The sequence below is a fragment of the Gymnoscopelus braueri genome, assembly GCF_963280865.1.
Source record: "Gymnoscopelus braueri genome assembly, chromosome: 1".
NCBI lineage: Eukaryota > Metazoa > Chordata > Actinopteri > Myctophiformes > Myctophidae > Gymnoscopelus > Gymnoscopelus braueri.
This window is the reverse complement of record NC_137603.1, coordinates 48,441,562-48,464,948: the sequence shown is the minus strand read 5'-3', so window position 1 is coordinate 48,464,948 and position 23,387 is coordinate 48,441,562. Positions and strand designations below refer to the sequence as shown.

Here is a 23,387-nt window from a genome sequence, read left to right as displayed (position 1 = left end):
AACACTAGCCATGCTTTGTATGGAGAATATAGGTTGCTGCCTTCAGGAAGGAGATACAGTGTTCCTACATACAATAAGGTCAAACTGAAGAGGTCCTTTGTCCATCAGACGACATTGAGGCTTAATCAGGAGTTGTAGGCTTGGGGTAGGCTGAGAGGTGGACATTGCTCTTGTCTTTGTATGTCTTTATGTATGTATTTTGTTTTGTTTGGTTTTCTTGTGTCATGTCAAATGTGTGTACTGTTTATTGTTTATTGTTGCATACATGGCTGCTGGGTCGCAAGACAAATTTCAGTGTGAACTGACAATAAAGTATTATCGTATCGTATATCGTATTAAATAGCAGCAATAACAGAAGTAACAGCACTACTACTAGTATAGTTACCTTGTCCAGAGTTGTATGGGTAGAAGGCGGCGATGATGAGGTTGGTGAACACCCCCACAGGGTTATTATCCTCAATATCCTGGAGAACAGTACAATACTGCCGTACCTCCCCCCACACACACACACACACACACACACACACACACACACACACACACGTTAGTAACTGCAATATTTACAGCCCACATTTGAGTACGGTTACATGAAACGTACACTTTTATACATTCAACAATATCATACAGAATGAAAATTGTGTGTGTAGGGGGATTGTGGGAAAGGTTGTTTTAAGGGACGAGGTTGTTAACCTCATTCCCAACCCCCAATATGGGGGACTAGCGATTGTCCTTAGTCTGACCCCTGCCCTTTGAGCTGTCTGGCATGGTTGCTGCCAGTAGAGCTCTCTGGGTCACTGGGATAACACAAGCTCCTCCACCGGCGGCAAGGTGACAATCATGGGAGGAGACCCAATTTAGTTATTGCCAATTCCCAACTGTCCCCAAGTGTCCTGCAGTCCCTGTTGCTGCTATAAACTGCTATGTGCATCAAGGTTATTATAGTTAACTAAAATTAGCAAAATAACAAAAAACTAATTGAAACTGTATCCTTTCTAAGACTATTAAAACAAACAAAAAAATATATCCTTACTTTTAGTCTTACATAAGACTAGTACTGTACCAGTTTCAACTGTGAATACATCTTTTAAAATGTTATGTTTTTATTACACAATACCTTTTATGACCTTTCTGAATCTCACCCCTGACAAATACCCCATATTACAATACAGAACTAACACTACATCTAATAAAAAACTAAACTATAAACTAAGCCTTTTCCAAAACTAAAAACTAAACTTAACTAGCAAAGCCACTTTAAAAACAAACTACATCTAAACTGAAAACATGGAAGTCAAAACTAAATTCACAGCTTCTGCAGTGCAGCAAAAAGAACATGATCACTTGATCCATCACCAGCTTCCCACCTGCAAACACTGTAGCCAATTGTGTTTGTTGGAGCGGCCAGCCAAGCTGGAGGCACAGCTGCTGCTGGGTATTGAACCCAGCTACCTGCGTGGTGTGACAGTGTTTTACCACTACCACACCCAGACGCTCCATAAAGTTTAGAGTGTGTGTGTGTAGACAGACAGACAGACAGACAGACAGACAGACAGACAGACAGACAGACAGACAGACAGACAGACAGACAGACCAGATACAGATACAGATACAGTATATATATTTTTTTTTGTTTTTTTTTGTTTTTTTAATTGTTTTTTTTGCATTTTATCATGTAAATAAACTTTATTTATATAGCACAAACACAAAAAAGCACAAAAAAACAAACGTGTTTGCTTACAGTACCAAGGAAATCTAGACAAATAAACAACAAAGTGACTTACCAGTTGGGGATACAAACCTGAAGAGCCAGGCTCACTGGTAAGGTAATGCAGCTGCCTTCATGCTACAGTCGTCCATCCTTCCTAGAAACACGTCCACGCGCACCAGGACCGGTTAGGAGTAGGGCTCAACTAACCCAGCTCAACTGGGGGGACCTCTGTGACCAGTCAGAAGGGACTCCTCACTCCTGTGCTTGCTGCAATCAATTCATCTCAACCAGAGTTTATTATTATTTACAAAGTAATAAAAAACAAAAATAAATGATAGAGTAGATACCTTGTTGTTTGATTGTCGCCTTCAGCTGAGAGCTCAAGTATCCAGTGGCGATGCACTGCTGTCTTCTTCTCTCCTCTCCTCCTCTCGCTTTCGGTCCTCTCCTCCTATCTCATCTCACCTCCTCTCCTCTCTCCTCTAGTCTCCTCTCATCTCTCCTTCTCTCCTCCTCTCCTCTCATCTAGTCTACTCTCATCTCTCCTCCTCTCATCTCTCCTCCTCTCGTCCTCTCCTCCTTTCGTCCTCTCATCTCTCGTCCTCTCCTCCTCTCATCTCTCATCCTCTCCTCTAGTCTCCTGATCTCCTCTAGTATACTCTCATCTAGTCTCCTCTCATCTCTCCTCCTCTCGTCCTCTCCTCCTCTCCTCTAGTCTCCTCATCTCATCTAGTCTCGTCCTCTCCTCTCCTCTAGTCTCCTCTCATCTCCTCTAGTCTCGTCCTCTCCTCTCCTCTAGTCTCCTCTCCTCCAGTCTCCTCTCATCTCCTCTAGTCTCCTCTCATCTCCTCTCCTCTCCTCTCCTCTCCTCTCCTCTCCTCTCGTCTCGTCTCGTCTCGTCCTCTCCTCTCCTCTCCTCTCCTCTCTCCGGAGGGGTGCAGTGTCACTCTCCTGACATCACCACACTCTTGCTAGACCTTATATGGAGCGTGCATATCTCCTTGTACGGCGTGTTCTGTCCGTGACATCAGCTGTGGCGATGTCGGTCTCCACAGTGTCCATGACGTTAGTATCGGGTGACCTAGATCGGGTCCTTGTATGGCGATCTCTGACGGACCCATATATGGGTACCTTACTTACCTTGTATATGGTCTTTGTTCCATTGTTAGGTCCAAGCCTCTCCAACAACCACTTACCTGGGGCTCAGCATAGCGGCTCCCCGCTGTCCACACTGTCCCCACGCTCCCCGCTCAAAGCTGACTCAAAGAAGGCGTCCCAGTCCACGTTCACCACCACCTCCTCGCTCAAGGCCGAGTCGAGGAAGTCCAAGTCGTCCTCTATGGGGCTGGTGCTGCTCAGCGGCTCGCCGCTGTACAGACTCAGGTCCCCGCTCAAGGCCGGATCGAGGAAGTCCGAGTCCAAACCCCAGTCGAAGTTGACTGTCTGGTCGTCTTCTATGGGGCTGGTACTGCTCAGCGGCTCCCCGCTGTCGAGACTCCTCAAGGCCGAACCAAGGAGCAGACTCAGCTCCCCGCTCAAGCCCGAACCAAGGAGCTGGTGGTGAACGAACGGACTCTGTGGGAGCCAACCCAAGGCACAGCTAGGAGGGGAAGGAGGCGCACAGGAGACAGCGGAGGTAGCAACACTGCAGAGCTCTGGACCCTGATGCTGCTGGATAGGAGGGAGTGGGGGGTCCGGACTGAGCTCCTTGCTCAAGATCCAGTCGAGGAGGCCGTCCAACTCTTTCCGTTCTTCAGCATCAAGCCGCAGGGAGCTGGATCGACGGGAGACTTTGGCCACGCTAGCTGTAGAGTCTGGACGCTTCTTCCTCTTCAGCCTGCCGCTCTCCTTGGCTGGCTGGTTCTGTTCCACGCTGGTGGCTTCATCAAGGCCCCTGATCAGCTGCTGCGGCACGGGCAGGGGTGGGCTCTGCAGGGATGGGCTCTGCAGGGGAGGGCTCTGCAGGGGAGGGCTCTGCAGGGGAGGGCTCTGCAGGAGTGGGCCCCACTCGGGTGGTCTCTGCAGTGTCGGGTCATCCTGGACGGACATCATCCACTTGTTGAAAGCCCTGAGAAGGATGCGCTCGGCATACTGCGGGTCGACCGTCCAGAAGCCTCCCTTACCTGTGTTGTCTTCCGGTCGAGAGACACTGATGAACCCCTTAACGCTGGTCAGGTTGTGCCGGACGCTGTTCTTCCAGGATACAGGATTGGCGTGGTGGCGGAAGTAGGAGAAGTTGTCCACGAACCACTGGTAAACGCAGGAGACCGGGATGTTGCTCTTCCCACTGGCTTGCATGGCCATGCAGATCATCATGGGGAACGTGTAAGGCGGTTTCTTGCCAGGGGCGCCGTGGGTCACGATGCCAGGGAGGCTCTGCTGCGTCCGGATGCAGGCCGCCGGCGTGGTCCTGGTGGGTGCGGGGTCCGCGGCCAGAGGGGACACCTCAGGAGAACTCACCGGCTGGCGGCAGCTGAAGACAGGAGGTGGCTGGCGGTGGTGTCTGGGGCCTGGCTGGGAGAAGTCATAGGGCAGTGGCCTGACCAGCCACTGCAGACTGGTCAGGCCGTCGTCCACGTTGAAGGAGGAGAAGGAGGCGTTGTCCATGTCCTTGGCCCGGGTGGCGGTCGTCACCACCTCGGACCACCTGTCTGCACGGCACAGCATGGCTCTACTCTGAAAGCTCTCTTCTCTCTCACACGTCCTTATTCCTTCTGTGTATGTGTATGTGTATGTGTATGTGTATGTGTATGTGTGTGTGTGTGTGTGTGTGTGTGTGTGTGTGTGTTTACCAATTGGTGTCCTCTCCTTGTCCTCTGCACTGTGGAGAGAGAGAGAGAGGGAGAGAGAGGGAGAGACACAAAATTAACACATAGCTCACATAAAATGAGTGTGTGTGTGTGTGTGTGTGCGTGCGTGCGTGCGTGCGTGCGTGCGTGCGTGCGTGCGTGCGTGCGTGCGTGCGTGCGTGCGTGCGTGCGTGCGTGCGTGCGTGCGTGCGTGCGTGCGTGCTTCAGTGGTGGATAAGTCCTGTATTCAAAGTACAATAAAAAAGTAATACAATACAAAAGCATTGGCATCAACATATACTTACAGTACCAAAGTAAAAAGTACTTTGGTAGTAATTATGAATGGCCTGTTTCAGAAGAAAATCACTCAAAATGTGTCAAACCTTTTCGAAAATAGCCAAAGTATAAAATATGGCTTAAGCAGTTAATTCTTGTATTAATAATCTAAATCTGCTAAGCTAAAGCTGTCAAATAATTGCAGTGGAGTAAACAATACAACAACATTTTCCTCTGAGATGTAGTGGAGTAGCAGTTTAAAGCAGTGGTTCTCAAACCTTTTCATGACAAGGGCCGCTGGTTGCACTTGAGGAGGCACAAGAATACTTTATACCCCGGGCCCACAGTACAGTGGTACCTATTGCCAAAAAATAACACATCTACAAGCTTGGCAAGCGACCTCGTGATTCATTTGACCGATTTAGAAGCGGGATTCCATCATCCATTCAAATGAACACAACAAAGTGATGGCCAAGTTAAATGAGCCACAATGAGATTGTTGTAGATAGCCTTTTAACTAATTTCACCATATACAATCAAAAATAGCCCAGTATAGCTAATCAATAAATATGAAATGACATTTCCCCTTATATATCATTTATTTAACCAGTACAAATACATTGAGACAAAGTCTCTTTAGCAAGTATGTACTGCCAAAAGGCCCATGCTTCAAACGGACAGACAGAAGTCCATAAAACACACTTACATACTGACTACCAAAAATGCACCCATAAAAAATAAATTAAAAACAAGTTTTTTTTTTATTTTTTTAAGACAATACTGAAAGACAAACTATAGTACAGAATTAACCGAATTAACCGAATTAATGTAACAAAAACACCAAAAAAAGTAATAAACCCGGTATAAAACCGCAAACTGTACCCTACGTGAAGCTAAAGATGACCAACAAAATAGAGCAGGGGTCTTCAACGGGGGGTCCGGGACCCCTAGGGGGTCCTCAGAGTAACTACAGGGGGTCCGCCAAACCTTTGTGTGATGGGGAACATTACCCGAAAAAGTAGCCGATCTACAAGCTCACAACGCCTTGCGCTGGGGGCGTTGTGAGCTTGTAGATCGGCTATTTTCGTTGAGTTGGTGTAGTGGGGAAAAGAGCAGACCAAGTACAGAGCCAACGGTCAAGTTGACTAAACGTCACCGTATCAGTTCAAAGCTAGCTTAACGTTCCATTTGACCAAGCGACAGGATGAAAACACTAACGTTGACAGGATGAAAACACTAACGTTGACAGGATGAAAACACTAACGTTGACAGGATGAAAACACTAACGTTGACAGGATGAAAACACTAACGTTGACAGGATGAAAACACTATAACGTTCCATTTGACCAAGCGACAGGATGAAAAACTACCTATCTATCACCAAAAACTCACCCAATATCACCATAACAGTTCTATTTCACAAACGACAGGATGACTTGAGTTTTTTACAACGACAATGCTGTCCTTTTTCAAATGTAAACACTAGTCATCATCTATGAGGCTAAAAAACTAAACGGGCCGTTTAAATGATGCACAATGTTACGGCAGTTAGCTTCTGAACATGAAAATTAACCCACTTCACGGCACAACCAAACATTTTGCAATCGGTCAAAAAAAAAAAAAAAAAAAAAAACGTTTTTTTTTTTTTTTTTTTTAAGACAATACTGAAAGACAAACTATAGTACAGAATTAACCGAATTAATGTAACAAAAACACCCAAAAAAGTAATAAACCCGGTATAAAACCGCAAACTGTACCCTACGTGAAGCTAAAGATGGACCAACAAAATAGAGCAGGGGTCTTCAACGGGGGGTCCGGGACCCCTAGGGGGTCCTCAGAGTAACTACAGGGGGTCCGCCAAACCTTTGTGTGATGGGGAACATTACCCGAAAAAATAGCCGATCTACAAGCTCACAACGCCTTGCGCTGGGGGCATTGTGAGCTTGTAGATCGGCTATTTTCGTTGAGTTGGTGTAGTGGGGAAAAGAGCAGACCAAGTACAGAGCCAACGGTCAAGTTGACTAAACGTCACCGTATCAGTTCGAAGCTAGCTTAACGTTCCATTTGACCAAGCGACAGGATGAAAAACTACCTATCTATCACCAAAAACTCACCCAATATCACCATAACAGTTCTATTTCACAAACGATAGGATGACTTGAGTGATTTACAACGACAATGCTGTCCTTTTTTCAAATGTAAACACTAGTCATCATCTATGAGGCTAAAAAACAAAACGGGCCGTTTAAATGATCCACAATGTTACGGCAGTTAGCTTCTGAACATGAAAATTAACCCACTTCACGGCACAACCAAACATTCGATAAACATAAAACATGTCATGTTCCACAATTCCGTTAAGGTGGCATTTTGATCAACTTACCTCAGTTAAAAACTTGACGACGAACTTGACGATAGGCTTCCAAAAACTGAAGAAAAAGCGACAAAACAAATCCGTTAAGATTTAAGTTGTGTTGTTTTCCTCGGAGCTGATGTAATGCGACTGATCAAAGCAGTGTCTGAACAGTTGTAACGTCCGCTCTGGACTGGGCCTCAATGCACCTGCTACTCAAGTCCTTCCTGCAACGCCATTGGCCCGCGCTTGACACACATACCAAAACGACCAACTAGCACGTTTCTTCCGTCGTACTCCACGGTACGGGGTTGATATAATTCATTATTATAACTATATAAACACGTTCCTCCACGGAGTTTTAATTTGTAATTTGTTTAGTTAAGTATTTTTTAATAATGATAATAATAATGATAATAATAACAATAATAATAATAATAATAATAATAATAATATTAATAATATTAATTATTATTAATATTATTATTATTATTATTATTATTATTATTATTATTATTATTATTATTATCATTATTATTATTCTAAGACTTACTTTTATTTCAGTAATTATTCGTTTTAGCGTTATTCTTTTTTTGTTTGTTGTTATTAGGGTCGGGATGAGACTCAAAAAGCTCAGAATAAATATAAATAATATAAGGACTTTTTCTCACTTTTCCCCCCGTTTTAGTTAGTTTACTTTGCAAACACACAGACTTCTGTTAGTTGTTTTTTTTACTAGTTGTGTGCGCATTCGATGTGTGCATGCGTGCGTGTGCGTGTGCGTGTGTGTATTGTGTTCGTGTTTGAACTCTTCCTACGGCATGCAGTAGGTGTCGCTGCAGGCAGTGAACTGCCTGTTATCGACCACCAGTTGCACAACAACAACAAACTGCAGTTTGTCTGCAGAACTGAGGAAAACGCGAGTAATGACTCTGCTCTAATAATGACTGTTTTTGCCAGGAGGTTTTATTTTTGTTGTTGTTCCGAATGAAGGTAGGTAGCTAATGTTGTTGATAGATGCTGTTAAACTTATAGATAAAACCTTCATTTCTCTTTTCATTCAGTCACATACATGTCTTCTCAGTAAACTGAGTGAAGCTGTTTGTTTACTTTATGTGTAAGATTTTGTCAACTCAAATCAATGGTGTAGCCCCATTTGGAACCTCTCCCTCCACTATGTAACTATACAGCGGAGGGAGAGGTTCCGATTGGAGCTAATCAATGGTGATGACATACCAATGTGTTAGATAGATGAATCAAGGTGATAGCAGTCCTGTTAATGTTGTTAAATATCATGTACTTTCTGTTTCATTCTAGATTTACACGTCTTTATTCAACCTATTGTTGGATTTAACCTTTTATAATCAACAGGTGGTTTGGGGGCAGTTTGGTTTGGTGCAGATTGGAAGGGCAAGGGGCAATTTAAAGGGGATCATGGATCATTAAATAAACCATCTTGATTACCCAGACAGGTCAACCAACCACACACTAAAGTTGAAAACCAATATAATATTAAACCTATGTATTGACTCATAAAACTGTCACTGTACTTGTATATACTCAATCTTCTTACCCTCCCAATCGGCACCACTCTACCCTAAACCCCCTTAATTCAATATTAGAAACATTTGTCAAATTAACTCGGTTTTTACAAATCTTTCACCATTTTCAGTTTGTTGTTCGGTTGTCATTGATTCCATGTGATGCAGTCACACTGTAATTTCTCTCCACAAGGATTATGTTCATTATTATAAGTAACGTGCAACAATTGTACATTTCTGACCATTTATTCCATCCCCTCCTACTGTGATATAGGCTGGTCTAGCAAAGGGAGACATGGCTGAAATGATTGCCTGCCCTATGGATGTTGCCTTTGAACTTCTGGAGGATGGCACCAGTGTACCACTATCCTCAGTGGAGAGTGAGAACTTTGCGTCTGTGGAGACCACGCATCTCAACAAGGTCTTAGAGCGCCTAAACAGTGCTTTCTGTGATGTGATTCTCTGTTATTCTCAATAACACAAGGGGCTTTTCTCCTCCTAATGTGGTTGACTTCATTGCAAAGCAGTCATAAGACTGACACACCACGGCTCTGCCGTAGTTGTGCTGTGCACAGCACAGTAACAAAGTTACAGCAGATACATAGAACATACATTGAATTAATTCAGTGCTCCCTGCTTCTCTCTAGGCTCTAGTCTAGTTAGTATGCCTATGGACAAATTAGCACATTATGCAGTTTATACACACCTCATACTAAGGACCTCAATGGAAACAAGCTGTAAGCTTTTGTGCGTTATCCATTTGATTATGGTGGATCAGATGTATGATCAATAAAGATATCAATCAATCAATCAAACTCCAATAACTCTCAGAATGTACAAAGGGAAGCAAATAGACCTGTACAGGTCCATTTGGATCCATTTGTACACTCACCTGCAAGGGTCCATTTGGCTCCCCCTCAAGGAACCCTGAGGGTCCCTGGGCTCCATGTTGAGCCCTATTGTAATGCAAGGAATTATCAACCGTAACTGGGTTTATTTGTGTGAATGAAAACACCTGTTAAATGTCACCTTCAAATGAACCGCTAATCCTTGAGGTTCACATTGTTTTGCCACTCACATATATGTACAATTGGATCATTTCCCTCAGATATATTTTTGTTTATTGGGTTCTCTTTGTCTACTTTAGAACTATTTATGAAGAAATACAGAACATTCTAAAGGGTTCACAAACTTTGAAACACCACAGTAGGTGTTCTAAAGGAAAAGGTCAACACATATTTATTGTTTTAGGCGTTAACAGTGGGAGTGAGGAGGCATGACTCCCAAAGCTATACCACGTCCCCAACCTATCAGAAACTATGGTCATCTCCACACTAAACAGGCTCCCGACACCAACAAACTATCTACAGAGATTAATGCTACACCAGCTGAGCCTTGTTCACTTTGTGTGTGTACATGTGTTCAGCGAAGATATTTAGTGTAGCCCTTTAGAATATGGTCAACCAAGTATAGACCCATGAGAATACAGTATATATATATATATATATTTTGACTGATAATTGCTCTAACAATTATCAGTCAATATCAGTCGCTAGAACCAGTGATGTGTTTTCAGTGAATCAAACCAGTGTCTATTGAGAAAGAGCTGTTGCCAACATAATACAAGAAAAATAAATGTGAATAAAATACAATATGGAACTAAAATCAATGTATGGTTTTTATTCTCAAAGCAGCACAGTAAGCAGCATTACAGGCAGATAAATGCAAACATGACATCCTGCACAAATTATTGAGTCATTTCAAAATTGAGATTACAACAGCAAAGTTAGCAAATAATGTTTACAGCAGTCTACAGTCTACAGCATGAGATGATGCGGCTTGCACTTGGAAATGTCTATAATTGAATCATAGTTCAAACCTTCAGTTTGACACATAACACATCAGCTACAATCATCTGACTCATAATAACCCCATTTAGAGTTGCATTGAAGCAGCAGTATGTAACTTTCCTCTTCTACCCTGGATCTGAACCCAGTTTCCTGCGCAAGTGCTGAAATTTCTACCATTGATCTAATAGAGCCGGTCTACTTGCTCTGGGAATAAATTGAATCTTGACCGTCAGGTAAAAAATGGTGTCAGATCCTGTGTCTAGGTGAGACATGACCTTTGACAAAATCTCAATGTCTCAATAGAAGAACAGGGAGAGAAAAACACAACCACCGCAATTGTATAAGTTATATTGTATTAACATACTCTAGCGGGATGAAACAAAGATACAGATAAGGGTAGAGAACAAGTACAGAAAAGTAGTAACACTAGTAACAATACAATATATAAAAGACAGTATAAAGATGACTTCCGACCAGGACTTCTACTCCTGGGCTGGTCAAGTGTGCATAATGTATAGACCACCAGTAGGTAGAAACAGGCGAAGGTAACCAACAAAAACAGCATATAAATAGACTTGAAATAGACTTAGTTATCTCCACGATAAAGGAAGTCTCCCTGTCCCTCCATCTTTCAGTAAACAAAAACAAAAAAAATCAGATGGTTTGTCAGCTTTTGTTTTGTTTCTTTCATTACTTCTATTTTCATTTATTTAATCTGTATTCTGTTTGAGTTCTCTCTCCTGATTGGAGGAAATTAGTATCCTGACCTGAAAATATATTTTCTGTTTACTAAAGAGCTGGAGACAGGGAGACCCCTATTACTTAACAAACAATAGTCTATACTTATAGACCCAATAGAATGTTTCACAATTTTTATTTTATTTCAAAATGAGCTATAACAGCCTGTATACAAGCTCACAATGTGTTGCATCACCACACATTATGAGCTCGTACATTTTTCGTATGCCCAAGTATAAGGCTTTAGTGGTTTAAGAAAATGCTCCTGACCTTTCATATACATGTGTAGTTCCTGATCATATAAATGTGTAGTGTGACAGATTATGTCTGTGCTGATCAGATAAAAGTATCATAAAAGTATCAGATGGTATTATTATCAGAGGTTAAAGGTTTACTTCAGCCAGCTCCATCTTCCTCTCCCAGGTGCGGAAGCTCCACTGCAGCTTGTTGTGTTTGTCCTTGAGCTGGATGTACTGCAGGACCCCAGGAACGCTGTACTCTGCCATCTGACTGCACAGCTTCTGGTTCAGCCTCTCTGCTGTTGAATGCTCCTGACGATGAGGGAGTCAAGGTTCAATTTTGAGGTGGTCTTCATCAGTACTTTTACTTTACTTGATTATTTTAGTTTTAAATACTCTATACTTGTATTCCACTACATCTCAGAGGAAGAACTTTTACTTTGACCGCTTTAGTTACTAGTTACTTTGCCAATTATTTAGGTATGCGGTCAAGTGCAAGCCTGGCTCAGGGAGAGTCCCTAGGCACTTTGGATCTTTAACATCATGTCCTGTGTTTTCTAAATCTAAATCTAACTTTTTTTTCAAAAATAGCAGATGTAACAGCAATGTGATACATTGTGAGCTTGTACATCTATGTTTGAAAAGCTGAAGTATGAAATAAGGCTTAAGTGGTTAATGATCAATAATTATAGTCCAATAACATATGTATGATTCTGAAATGGCCATTCTGCATAATGAGTACTTTTGCTACTTAAAGTATATTTTGATACTTTTGATGCTTGATACTTTGCCTTATAAGATTTTGACAACAAAGTATTTTACACTGTGGTACTGCTACTTTTACTTACTACTAAGGATATAGGATACTTTAGTAGAGATTTGGGGTTGTGTAGTTATCTTGTCATGATGTAACTCCAAAGGTGGGAAAGATTATAAAACAATGTTGCTCCATTGATTAGAAATGATGATTAAAAGAATGCTCCTCATCAACTCACATGGTGAAACAACTCTCACTAGTCACTATTTTAGCACGTAAATGAACGCAAACAAAGCAGATTCTAACAATATATAACATCCTCATGATGTTATTGGCAGACTCCGTAGTAGTATTAAACAATAACATAGTTTGAAAAAACTAAAACATAGCAAAAACATCACATTGTGAGCTTGTAGATCTGCTATTTTCGCTATAGAAATTTGGTGAGGAGGGGAAAAAGGAGAGGGCCCAGGATAGGACATTGTATGGAGGGTATAAGTGGTTAGTGTGTGTGTGTGTGTGTGTGTGTGTGTGTGTGTGAGAGAGACAGACCTCTTGGACCTGGGTGGTCTCTGCCTCAATCTTCAACAGCAGATCATTCCTGTTGGCGATGTCGTTACTCAGCTGCTGAGATTCACGCGTTTCGCTCTGCAGCTTCTTTTGCTTTTTCTCACACACACACACACACACACACACACACACACACACACACACACACACACACACACACACACACACACACACACACACACACACACACACACACACACACACACACACACACACACACACACACACACACACACACACACACACACACACACACACACACACACACACACACACCCCCCCCCCCCCCCCCCCCATACATATAAATAAATGAACCAGAGACAACAACACACTAGTGCAGTCAGCTAAATGGCCATGATTTGAACACTGCGGTTAGAGCAACTTTCAGGTTGTGTGAAAACTGGAACCTTATTTCATAAATGAAACCTGCTGTTGTAAACAACATGTCCAGGTAGGTATGGAAGCCTTGCAGTTAGATCCCATCTTGTTCTCACGGTGAATCTTATCCAACCATGATGATTACACTGACACCAAAGGCAGCAGCAGCACAAATATCCACGTTAACTGTGAATGAAAATATGAGAAATGCTCATGTATGTCATTCAATAAAAACAACAGTCACACACTAAAGTGGAGAGTCCTAGGGTTCCCAAAAAGTATGATTTTTTAAGTGTATATAAAAAGGATGCAGTATAAAATAATGCATTCTTTACAGACTTAATATTTTTGCAATATGGTAGTCTCTCCCTTCTCATCTGTTTAGGATCAAACACGCACATTGATGAACAATAACTTAACTGAAACAACTCTGATGAAGTTGCTATGTAAATACATTTTTCTTAATAAATAAACGTATTTTAAAAGGATATATACCAGTCATAAATAAGTTCATAGCACATGCAAATTATTGACTGACTCTTTAACATTACTTTGTGATTATCAAATGATTATTACTGTTTTTACACCAAGTCTCTTGGCCGAAAATAGCTGATCTACAAGCTTACAACTTGTTGCTGTTGTTGGCCGGGTCAACTAAGTAAATAGGATTGAATTGCTTAATATCCTGAATAAAGTATTACCTCCACCTTCACATCCCTCCTTTGACAGTGATATTTCTGGTTATTTCTATACCAATACAAAGCACAGTACAGTACTTGAGTAAATCTACTTTGCTACCTTCCTATACTGCTCATGGTCATGGAACACATGAACAACAGAAGCAGCAGATAAAGATGGACTATGTGGGCTTATGCCAGGTAACTACAAGGTTCTACCAAAGTTCAGGGTCAGTATTTCAGCATTTAACCAGAACTCATATCAAGTACAGTGCACTAAGACAGATGTATGGTTTTACAGTATGTCAGGACAGACAGGACATTAGATGAAAACATATTTGAGAAGCATATGTATCAATGGCCTGCACAGCAGAGATGAATGACAAGCTTTATATGCAGTACATAGTAGAGCTCATATCAATGATGATACAGTAGGTCTAGTTGAGCAGATGCAGAGTAGATCATCATTACTGACATATGCACGAGAAGAAAAAAAAAACACCTCAAGTGATATTGAAATCATTCACTGTACTATCAATAGTGTAGTCTAACAATAGTGTGTATACTTGTATACACCCTATTGTGTATATAAACAAGTTTAATGTGAAATATTTGGAGTTTAAAGCATGTCATATGGGACACTTTTATTTGATTATAACCATGTTGTTTAAAAGAAGTAAAGATGTTTTGCCCCATTTGTTGCAATTATGCTTTTTGCTCAAAATAAAGAATATCCATCCCTACTATAATGTAGCCTGGTAAACCCTCCCTCCGGAAATCTCATTTCCGGAGGGAGGGTTTACCAGGCTAACTATAATGGAGTACTGGTACTATTGACAATTTGACATGACTAATAATAAGAGTTCTAGGATTACTTTTTGACCACTTCTACTTTTGATTGCTTGTTATGCACACAACCCACATACTGTACTATAGTGTACATACACAACATGCCTGCTGGGTCTAAAATACATATTAGCCAGTAATTAATGTTTAACCAGTGTGTAGAAACAAAAGGATAGAGCTTGTTTAGGATTAGGTGAGTGTGTGTGTGTGTGTGTGTAAGGTGGCTTGAGCCTCCCGTGGCTCAAATCACCTTCAGGCGGCACGCCTCCGTCGGTGAAACAGAGTGCACCTTCTTCAATCTGACTGGTTCTCCAAACGTACTGTGACATTTACGTTTTGACAAAAAAGAAAAACACACAAAAGTGATGTTACATCAATGTACGTACTGTCATTAACCATTGAATTCGTTTCCCCCCATTACAAGCAGGAATTGTGTGAAGAGAGAAGGTTAATGGAAATTCTTAAACAACACTTGGTCGTTTTGTAGCTGCAGTTGAAGCAAGTTCAACTTGGATTGTAACTTTAGAATTTGTAGCAACTACAAAAGTTGGGCGTCTAGGTGGTTAATTCCCAACATCCATCTTTACTCAAATGGTACAGACCACATAACAAAATGCATGTTAATCCCATATCCTGACAGACCTGTCAATGATCTTCATAACCTGTACATAGCAGACAGGCCTGTCAATAATCTTCACATCCTGTACATAGCAGACATACCTGTTAATCATCTTCAGTTACTCCTCCTAATCCTACAGTTACTCGTTTACAAAACTAGGCTTTCTAAGTAGCTAATAAGAAGACTCACTTTTTATCACCCGTTTTCCCTGAATAAGTCATCTTTTCCCCAGACAAACATAGACAGATATTTTTAACGTAACAATAATTAGTCTGTTTACATCTTTCCATGACAAACCTTTCTAAATGTGCCATAGAAGTTTCAAAGGTATCAGATCTACAAGCTGACAACGTTGTGAGCTTGTATATCTGCTATTTTCACACGTTTTCTTCTTTTCCCCAGTACTGTACATGCTAGGTTGATAGCATGTACAATTAAAACTGTTTTGTTGCAAGAAGTTTACGACTAGTTGCTTTGGCCTTTAGATAGCGATTGACATCAAGTTTATTCCTTTAGAGCAGCCAATTATTTGAATCTGTTTCTCTCCCAATTTAATAGTCATGCCATTTAATCCTCCCCACACATTTATGTGTCACTGTTACTGTATCCTACTGGTTCAGCTGGTGAATGGTAAATGGTGCATTTATATAGCAGCTTCATCCAAAGTGCTTTACAATGTACAATGTGTATTACATTCACCCAGTCACAATAATGCAGCTTGTAAAAATAACGCAGCGCTCATCCACTGTGAGATGTCAGACCTTGTACAGACTGCAGCCAATAATAAATACAACATCCAGTGGAATTTTCTAAAATGAACCTGCAGCTGCAGTTGCGACAGGTTCTTGAACGGTACGTCAAATGGCGAAAATAGCCGATCTACAAGCTCACTATGTGTTGGATAACCTACAGGACAGATACTTTACCTCCATTTGATCAACTACCGACTCTGTTTTAACCTGAGGTTATCTGTCAAAACAGTAATTATATTACTTATTATCTCGATTACTAAGTAGCTCTGCATTACTTATTATATAGCAAAAGTAATATAGTAATATTGTATAACAAGTAACTTATTACACTTCCAGAGTAACTTGCCCAACAATGATGCTTACACCCTGCAATGTTGGAGTAGATATCTACCGCACTGAAGTCTGCCGCAATGGTTTTGGTCTCGACCCCACATTTGCTCTCTGAAGGGGGAAAAAAACATGAGGAAAGAGGAGATAAATGGAGGAAATAGTTAATTCATTTCACCCTGGTTTTGTCTCAAGAGCTGCGACTATTCTGTCAATGACAACATGCCCTCATGAGAATCTCTCATGATGGCTTCAATGTGACATTTTCCAGCCCTCTAAAGCCTAAAGTAGGGATTACCACTTAGTTTAGTTTAATTACAGGTTAACTACTGTAAGTAAGAATAAAATATACATATATATAGTTTAGATTGGATGAAGGTTGTGAATCACTCAGGGTCCCAAATTAAAGTCCACCAGGATTATATTTACCCACAAACGCGAGTGGCGTCTTGCGCAGTATGTAGTGTAGTTGCCTCAGTCATCAAACTATGCAAGCACAAGCTAAAATATTGTATTATGTGAAATTGAAATTCCACAGCCGTTGGCAGTCTCAGCTTGTCAACTTGCTTCCTCAAGTGTCATAACATTGCAGTGTGACCAGTGGTGGACGTTGGACAAATTATTCAACCCAAGTACTTCATTCAAAGAATATTCCTAGTCAAATATTACTAAACTACAAGGGAAAGTTGGTCAGTCAAATTTGTGCTTGAGTTTAAGTACTGAAGTACTTGCTTTTAAAAATACTTCATACGGTCAGTAAGTAGGCCTATTCAAAAGTAAAAAATACAAAGAATTCCACAGAAAAGGAATCTCAAGAAGGGGACGTGTACCGAATTGCCTGATTGAGTCATCATAATAGGAAATGTGCCCATATAATCGCATGCGTCTGCTCACTCATACATAAGACACAAATCAATACATCAGTTAACTTGAGTTTAACCATTTCAGTTAAATAATGCCTGGGCTTCATATAATTTGTTGCATGTAGTATCGTGAAACAAATTAAATCAAACCCTTAACACTCATTATTTAATTACAAGCTTTTTCTCCCACACCACACATATTATTTAATAATTGAGGTTCAGACGTAGACATATTTTTTTAAACTATGAATGATTACTGTAGGCATTTAACACTACCACCGCCAGGCCCGTAGCCTACGGGCCGATAAATCCAACCGTAAAGCGCCGATCCCGTAGCCTACAGGCTGTGGTGCTTTTTCCTTTTTTTTCGAAAAAAAAAACTTTTCAATTTTCTATACGGCACATTTCATTGTAACACCACCGGAAACGGAATTATTCGGGATCACGTTTTGCCGATCCCGTCGGCCTCCATTCTAAAGCGCACACTGAAACGCCATTTTCTTCGATTGTAGTTTTTCTCCTCGCTGATCACTGTTTAACATAAACCGTTCTAACTACAACATGGCGGCTCTGTTTGACACGTGGTTTTCACTGGTAGACGCAGGGAGATCTCCGCGATGTATACAAACAGTGCACAGCTCAATCTTAAGGATTTTAACGAGGTCTATGGCGACGTGAAAAAAACAAAAAACAATAAAACGTTGGCACTGGTGAGTACATTATGAGATTAACCTCTGGCGGTCAAAGTGTTAACATTCACATTCATATTTTTACAACATTACAATATCAGTTATCTTATTATCAGATGCCAATTTGTCTCCTGGAAACAAATATGTGTATAAATTATTGCAGAGGTGTTAAGACGTCATCAAGTAAAAGTAGTCCCTCTTGTACTGTAACTTCAGACTCCTGACTCCAGACTTTTTCACAAATTACTCCCTCTGTTCATGTGTGAGTGACTCTAGCCTAGGAAAAAAACGGTGTTATATTTTGCTGCATACACCCATTTGCTGGATTAATTACTGATAAGTACCATGGACAGCAATGAGATAAGTACCATGGACAGTAATGACAGAGAGGAGAGGATAAGGATAAGGATAATTCCTTTTAACAGGACGTTCATGAAAGTCCTTGCGGGCTTGTTTCCAATGAGGGCCTGTGAGCAATTAGGGGTTAAGAGTCTTGCTCAAGGACAAATTTCATTTCATCGACACATATGCTGGCGTGGCCTGGAATCATACCTGGGGCAACCAGGGCCTCTGGCTCCCTAGGCGGGCTCACTAACCACTCAGCTATGGCCGCCCCAAAAAAATTAAGAGTCTTGCTCAGCGACAAGAGAGAGAGCGAGATACAAAGAAAATGTTTTGAACGCAGTGAAAACCAGCCAGATATTTGAAATGTTACCTTTTGATTGACTGGTGATAAAAACATAATGGAAGCAGGGTAGTAATAACAGATTAAAGATACATTTTAATAACAAATATGTTCTGGGTCGAGTAGTTGTAGCTGCCTAGCGTGTGTGGGGGGGGTCCACCAATCACTCAAGCCCAGGGAATAAATAATAATGTACCTGTCCATCTGCTGTGTGTATGAATGGCCAGAGTATAAAATAGGGTTAAAGTGGTGATACTGATTTTGCTATATTAACACAATTTCCTGGGGAACCCCTGGAACCTATTCAAGGACACCTGGGGCACCACTTTGAGAACCACTGCTCTGAAGTCAGGTAATGAACACCAACATCAACCATTAACACAGACTGGTGTTTCTCCACAAGCAGGTGCTGCATCTGGTTAGTGAATAGAAAATAGATTTGCAGGTCGGGATACCAATTTCATGCAGTCAGGGGATATATTTCATACATGTGAACTTGTGAAATTGTAGGTGATAAAACAAATGAATGGTTTCTCTCTCCTGACTGGATCAAACTGGTGTAAGAGCTGAAAAAGAATGTTCTGCTTACTAAAGAGCTGGAGAGAAAATGGTCCTCACAATGTCTATTTCTCAAATTTGACAATACTTGTGGGGACATTTGGTCCAAGTACACACACACACACACACACACACACACACACACACACACACACACACACACACACACACACACACAGACACACAAACACACAAACACACAAACACACAAACACACGTTTCTCTCAGCATGTTCATAGCCCTCTTGTTGACAGAAAGTACTGTTATTGTAGAACAACCTTGATGGCTTGGACTTCAGAAATGCTGTAAAAATGAACAAAAGGTTGTTTCTACCTTAATTTATTTGTCCTAAGTCATGATCACCTCCTTCTGCTGGGCTATTTCCTCCTGAGCATTACACAAAGCCTCCTATGGAGTAAAGGACTGAACAGTGAAATGGGATTTGTGGAAAACAGGACATTTTCAGTTGTTATAATTCATATTTACTACAAGGTTTATCTTAGTGGACGACACATAAACACACTAAAACATACAGAAACTGCATCTGTCACAGTCAAACTCTTCATTCCCTCACCCAACTACTAAACTATATACTTTACCTTGTTCTGGGCCACTGTGGTAGACATACTAGCTATCTATTCCTGGATGGCTTTCATGATGTCATCCACTGCCTGGATCTGTTGATCTCATAACCAGCTTGCTCTCTTCGCATTTCCTCCAACTCCAGGGCCACCCTATATGCATGGATGTGCCCACACATGGACAGAAGACAGGATGAGATGATAGAAGACGGGTAAGACGTGGCACTGTGGCCTGTCCACTCTTAAAAGCAGGTTGCTTGCCCCAAAGATAGAAATTAGGGTCATATCGCATATACTGTAGATTTTGATATGGAAAATATGGTATTTGTAATTGTTTACCCCAAAATATAGGTCTGCTTTACTCCAATGTTTATCATTCTTCAACATACAGCAAACTATGTACAGAAATGGCATTATGCTTTAGACCAGTGGTTTCCAAACCTTTTGTGCCCATGGCAGACCAAAGTGCAAGTCAAAATCTCAAGACCCACCTGTATTAAAATCTGTGCAACACCTCTATGACATGTGTTATTATCACTGCAAATCTATATTTGTATTTACTAATACCAAATAAATAAATAAAAACAGTTTTCTATGAGTGCTTAGTGCTTATTTTTGCTGCTAAATGCAAACTACCTAGAAACAGTCAGTCCTATAACACCTTTTAACTTAACTTTATGACATGGCAGGCAACATGAAGACACCAGAAATATGCATACCTGTTGTTTCTCCTTGAGCTTCTTATTGAAAGCATCAGCTTTGGCCTTGGCCGCATTGAGTTTCTGCTGAGAAGCTTTGAGCTCCTTCTCTCTCTCAGTCTCTGCGTTCTTCATCTTGTTCTCCAGCACCTTGTACTTCTCCTCCGCTTGCTTCTGCACGTCCTTGGTGCTGCACAGAGTCTCCTCGCTCACCTCTGGACGGATGCTAACACACCCAACACAAACGCACTGTTTACATTAAAATGCGTGTACGTTTAGCCCATCCTTTTAAAACCACATTAACCCTGCCATTCCTGTTTAGGGCAAAGTTCTAAATAACTTCTAAAAGCGAATTTCCAAAATAGTGAATCTACAAGTTCAAAACATATCCCGAAGTAACTTTGTTGTGAGCTTGTAGTTCGGCTAGGTACATACGGTAGGGCTTAAGACATGTCGTTAGATGTGACTGCATGGGTACTGGAAGAAAGTAGTACTGAAAACATTTGAGAGTGTGTGTGTGTGTGTGTGTGTGTGTGTGTGTGTGTGTGTGTGTGTGTGTGTGTGTGTGTGTGTGTGTGTGTGTGTGTCCTCACCATAGACAGTAGTAAAAAGGTCCTCACCCATGGCCTTGTGCAGTCTCTCCATCTCCTCCTGCTGTTGGAAGGAGCTCAGCTGCATCCAAAATGTAAAAGAAAATAGGGTAAAACAGAGTCACAAAAGTGTTTGCCCTTAAACGTTTTTACACATTTGTGGTTGACGGAGTAATTTAGTATTCTAAATAAGTAAGTAAGTACTTACTTATACTAAATAATATAAGGGTATACAACAAGGATCTGGGAAAAGAACTGTAGTAAACACAGACTAATATATGTGAGCAGAAGGACAACCAAGTCTGAGAATTTAACTGTGGGTGAATGTTTTTGAACCACCATACTTAGTTGACCGTATTCTTATGGACTACACTAAATATCTTTACCAAAAATTGCCGATCTACAAGCTCACAACGCATCGCATTGGGTTGTGAGCTTGTATATCTGTTATTTTCTGCTAAATGTTAACTCCAGAATAGGAATGGTTCAAGTGGTTAATTCATTTAATAAAACACTACCTCTGGTGGCTTCATATTTAAGACTTCCTTCCTTGAAATAATCAAAGCAAAATATGACCAACTACAGAGTATATAAATGTTGTATCAATGTTTGACACATGCAGAAATGCAATCAGGCAAAAGGAATCCCAATTTGAAACCAATGTGTGCAGTTATTAACACTCTATAGCCATATAACAAGGTTAGACAATTCATGAAGACCTAAGAGTACATTTACTGTAGCACCTTCTTCTACTCCACACAGCCAATATGTCTATATTGTCCGCCTAGGTAGGACCTCCGGAGGCAGGCTAGGCAGGCTCACTAACATCAACTATAGCCGCTGGTATAGAACCTGTACCTCTGCTGTGTCTTCCATCACTAATCCATCTTCTGCTGACTGCTCTTCACCGTGGACTAGAAGAATGTCTCCACACGCTTCCACTTGGTCAGTAAAGCCTTACTGATGTCAGCTACAGCACAGATACCATCTTATAGTCATCTGAATTTGAAATATGGAAAACATGAGATGTGTGACACTGCAGAGACACCTTACCTTATTTTGTCCATCACATCTCCAAATGAATAGAAAGATTAGGAATTAGAAATGCATGTTGATTAAGACAACATAGAACAACATGTTGAATGTTTCCTGTAACTCCTAATTAACCACATGAACCCCATAGCGTCCTTATTCTTGTAATTGGCAAACAAACGGTTGACATTCAGCGAAAATAGCCAATCTGCAAGCTCATAACACCTCGCATTGCAACGTGTTGTGAGCTTGTAGATCGGCTATTTTCTGCTAAGAGATTTGGTGCAGAAGGGGAAAAAGGATCAACGAAGTATTTTTTTGATTTGATTTATTTGAAAAGCCAAAACCACATGGTCACCGCAGTTCGAGGATAACACAAGAAAGTCCTGAGACTTATTTCCGTTGAGGTCCTCTTACAATTAACAAGAGATGTCCTGCCTACTGTTAGACCCTTATGGATGTTAGTATCCTCTTCATCATTTTAAAGGTGTTTCCTTCCATTCAGAAATTCCACTCAAATTGAAACCAGATCAGTTATTTGGTTCAAATAAGTCAGACACCAGATTGATTGATCAGAAGGTTCACATTTCAACATCATGCAATTAGACAATTAGGTACCAACATGTAAGTGGAAACGTAGCTACCACATTAACAAAGTAGACTGTTATTCAAAATGTGCTGATTATAATCTTTACAACATCCCTCTCTGTAGAATGTATTTCAAGTTTTATAATCACATTTTCAAAAGTAACTTATCAGCAATAAGGTCTGCATAATGATACTGCTCACAATTATCTTTATTTTTGATGGGTGTTTATTTTTTCCTCTCAAAACTTTTTCCTCCCTAACTAAGGATCTGCAGACAAAGAGTGATTGTTCATAGAATATGATAGTCAAATTGTTTTCTTGTCATTCAGAAGCAGACAGACAGACAGACATCTCATACAGGCATACAAACAAAGCAGTTAGCAAACAAAACACAATACAACACAACACAAGAAGGCAACAACAACAATGATATAGCATGTCTGAGGTTGAAAGCATCACACAGATTGTACAGCTACTCATATTAATACCTCTCCTGTCCAAGTCCTTCAGGGATTTGGATGACAAGTCTACTTTGGACTTATTGAGCGTGGCCTCTGTACCATGCTCTGTAAACAACATTACATTAGGATTAAATTAACAAGTATATATAGAACACAACATAACTACACATCATAAAACAAACTACACTACACTACTACACTACAACACAACACAGCCTAGAC

At 40.9% G+C, this 23,387-nt stretch overlaps 1 protein-coding gene and 1 long non-coding RNA gene across 2 annotated transcripts in view; both read right to left on the bottom strand.

The window, feature by feature from the left end:
• The window catches only part of LOC308092139 (uncharacterized protein), a 99,093-nt gene that overhangs the window by 46,370 nt on the left and 29,336 nt on the right, over positions 1-23,387 (bottom strand). Inside the window, exons 3-5 of the mRNA XM_080437985.1 lie at positions 21,943-22,083; positions 21,115-21,166; positions 20,645-20,709 (exon numbers count right to left, since the gene is read on the bottom strand). Coding sequence (XP_080294111.1) covers positions 20,645-20,709; positions 21,115-21,166; positions 21,943-21,960 — 135 coding nt within the window. The 5' untranslated portion in view covers positions 21,961-22,083. The remainder of the gene's footprint in view (positions 1-20,644; positions 20,710-21,114; positions 21,167-21,942; positions 22,084-23,387) is intronic.
• LOC308092204 lies at positions 16,441-20,597 on the bottom strand. The gene is made up of 4 exons (XR_013933781.1): positions 20,516-20,597; positions 19,815-19,949; positions 19,549-19,623; positions 16,441-16,534 (listed from the first exon to the last, which is right to left on the bottom strand). It is a non-coding gene; the product is annotated as an uncharacterized lncRNA (long non-coding RNA).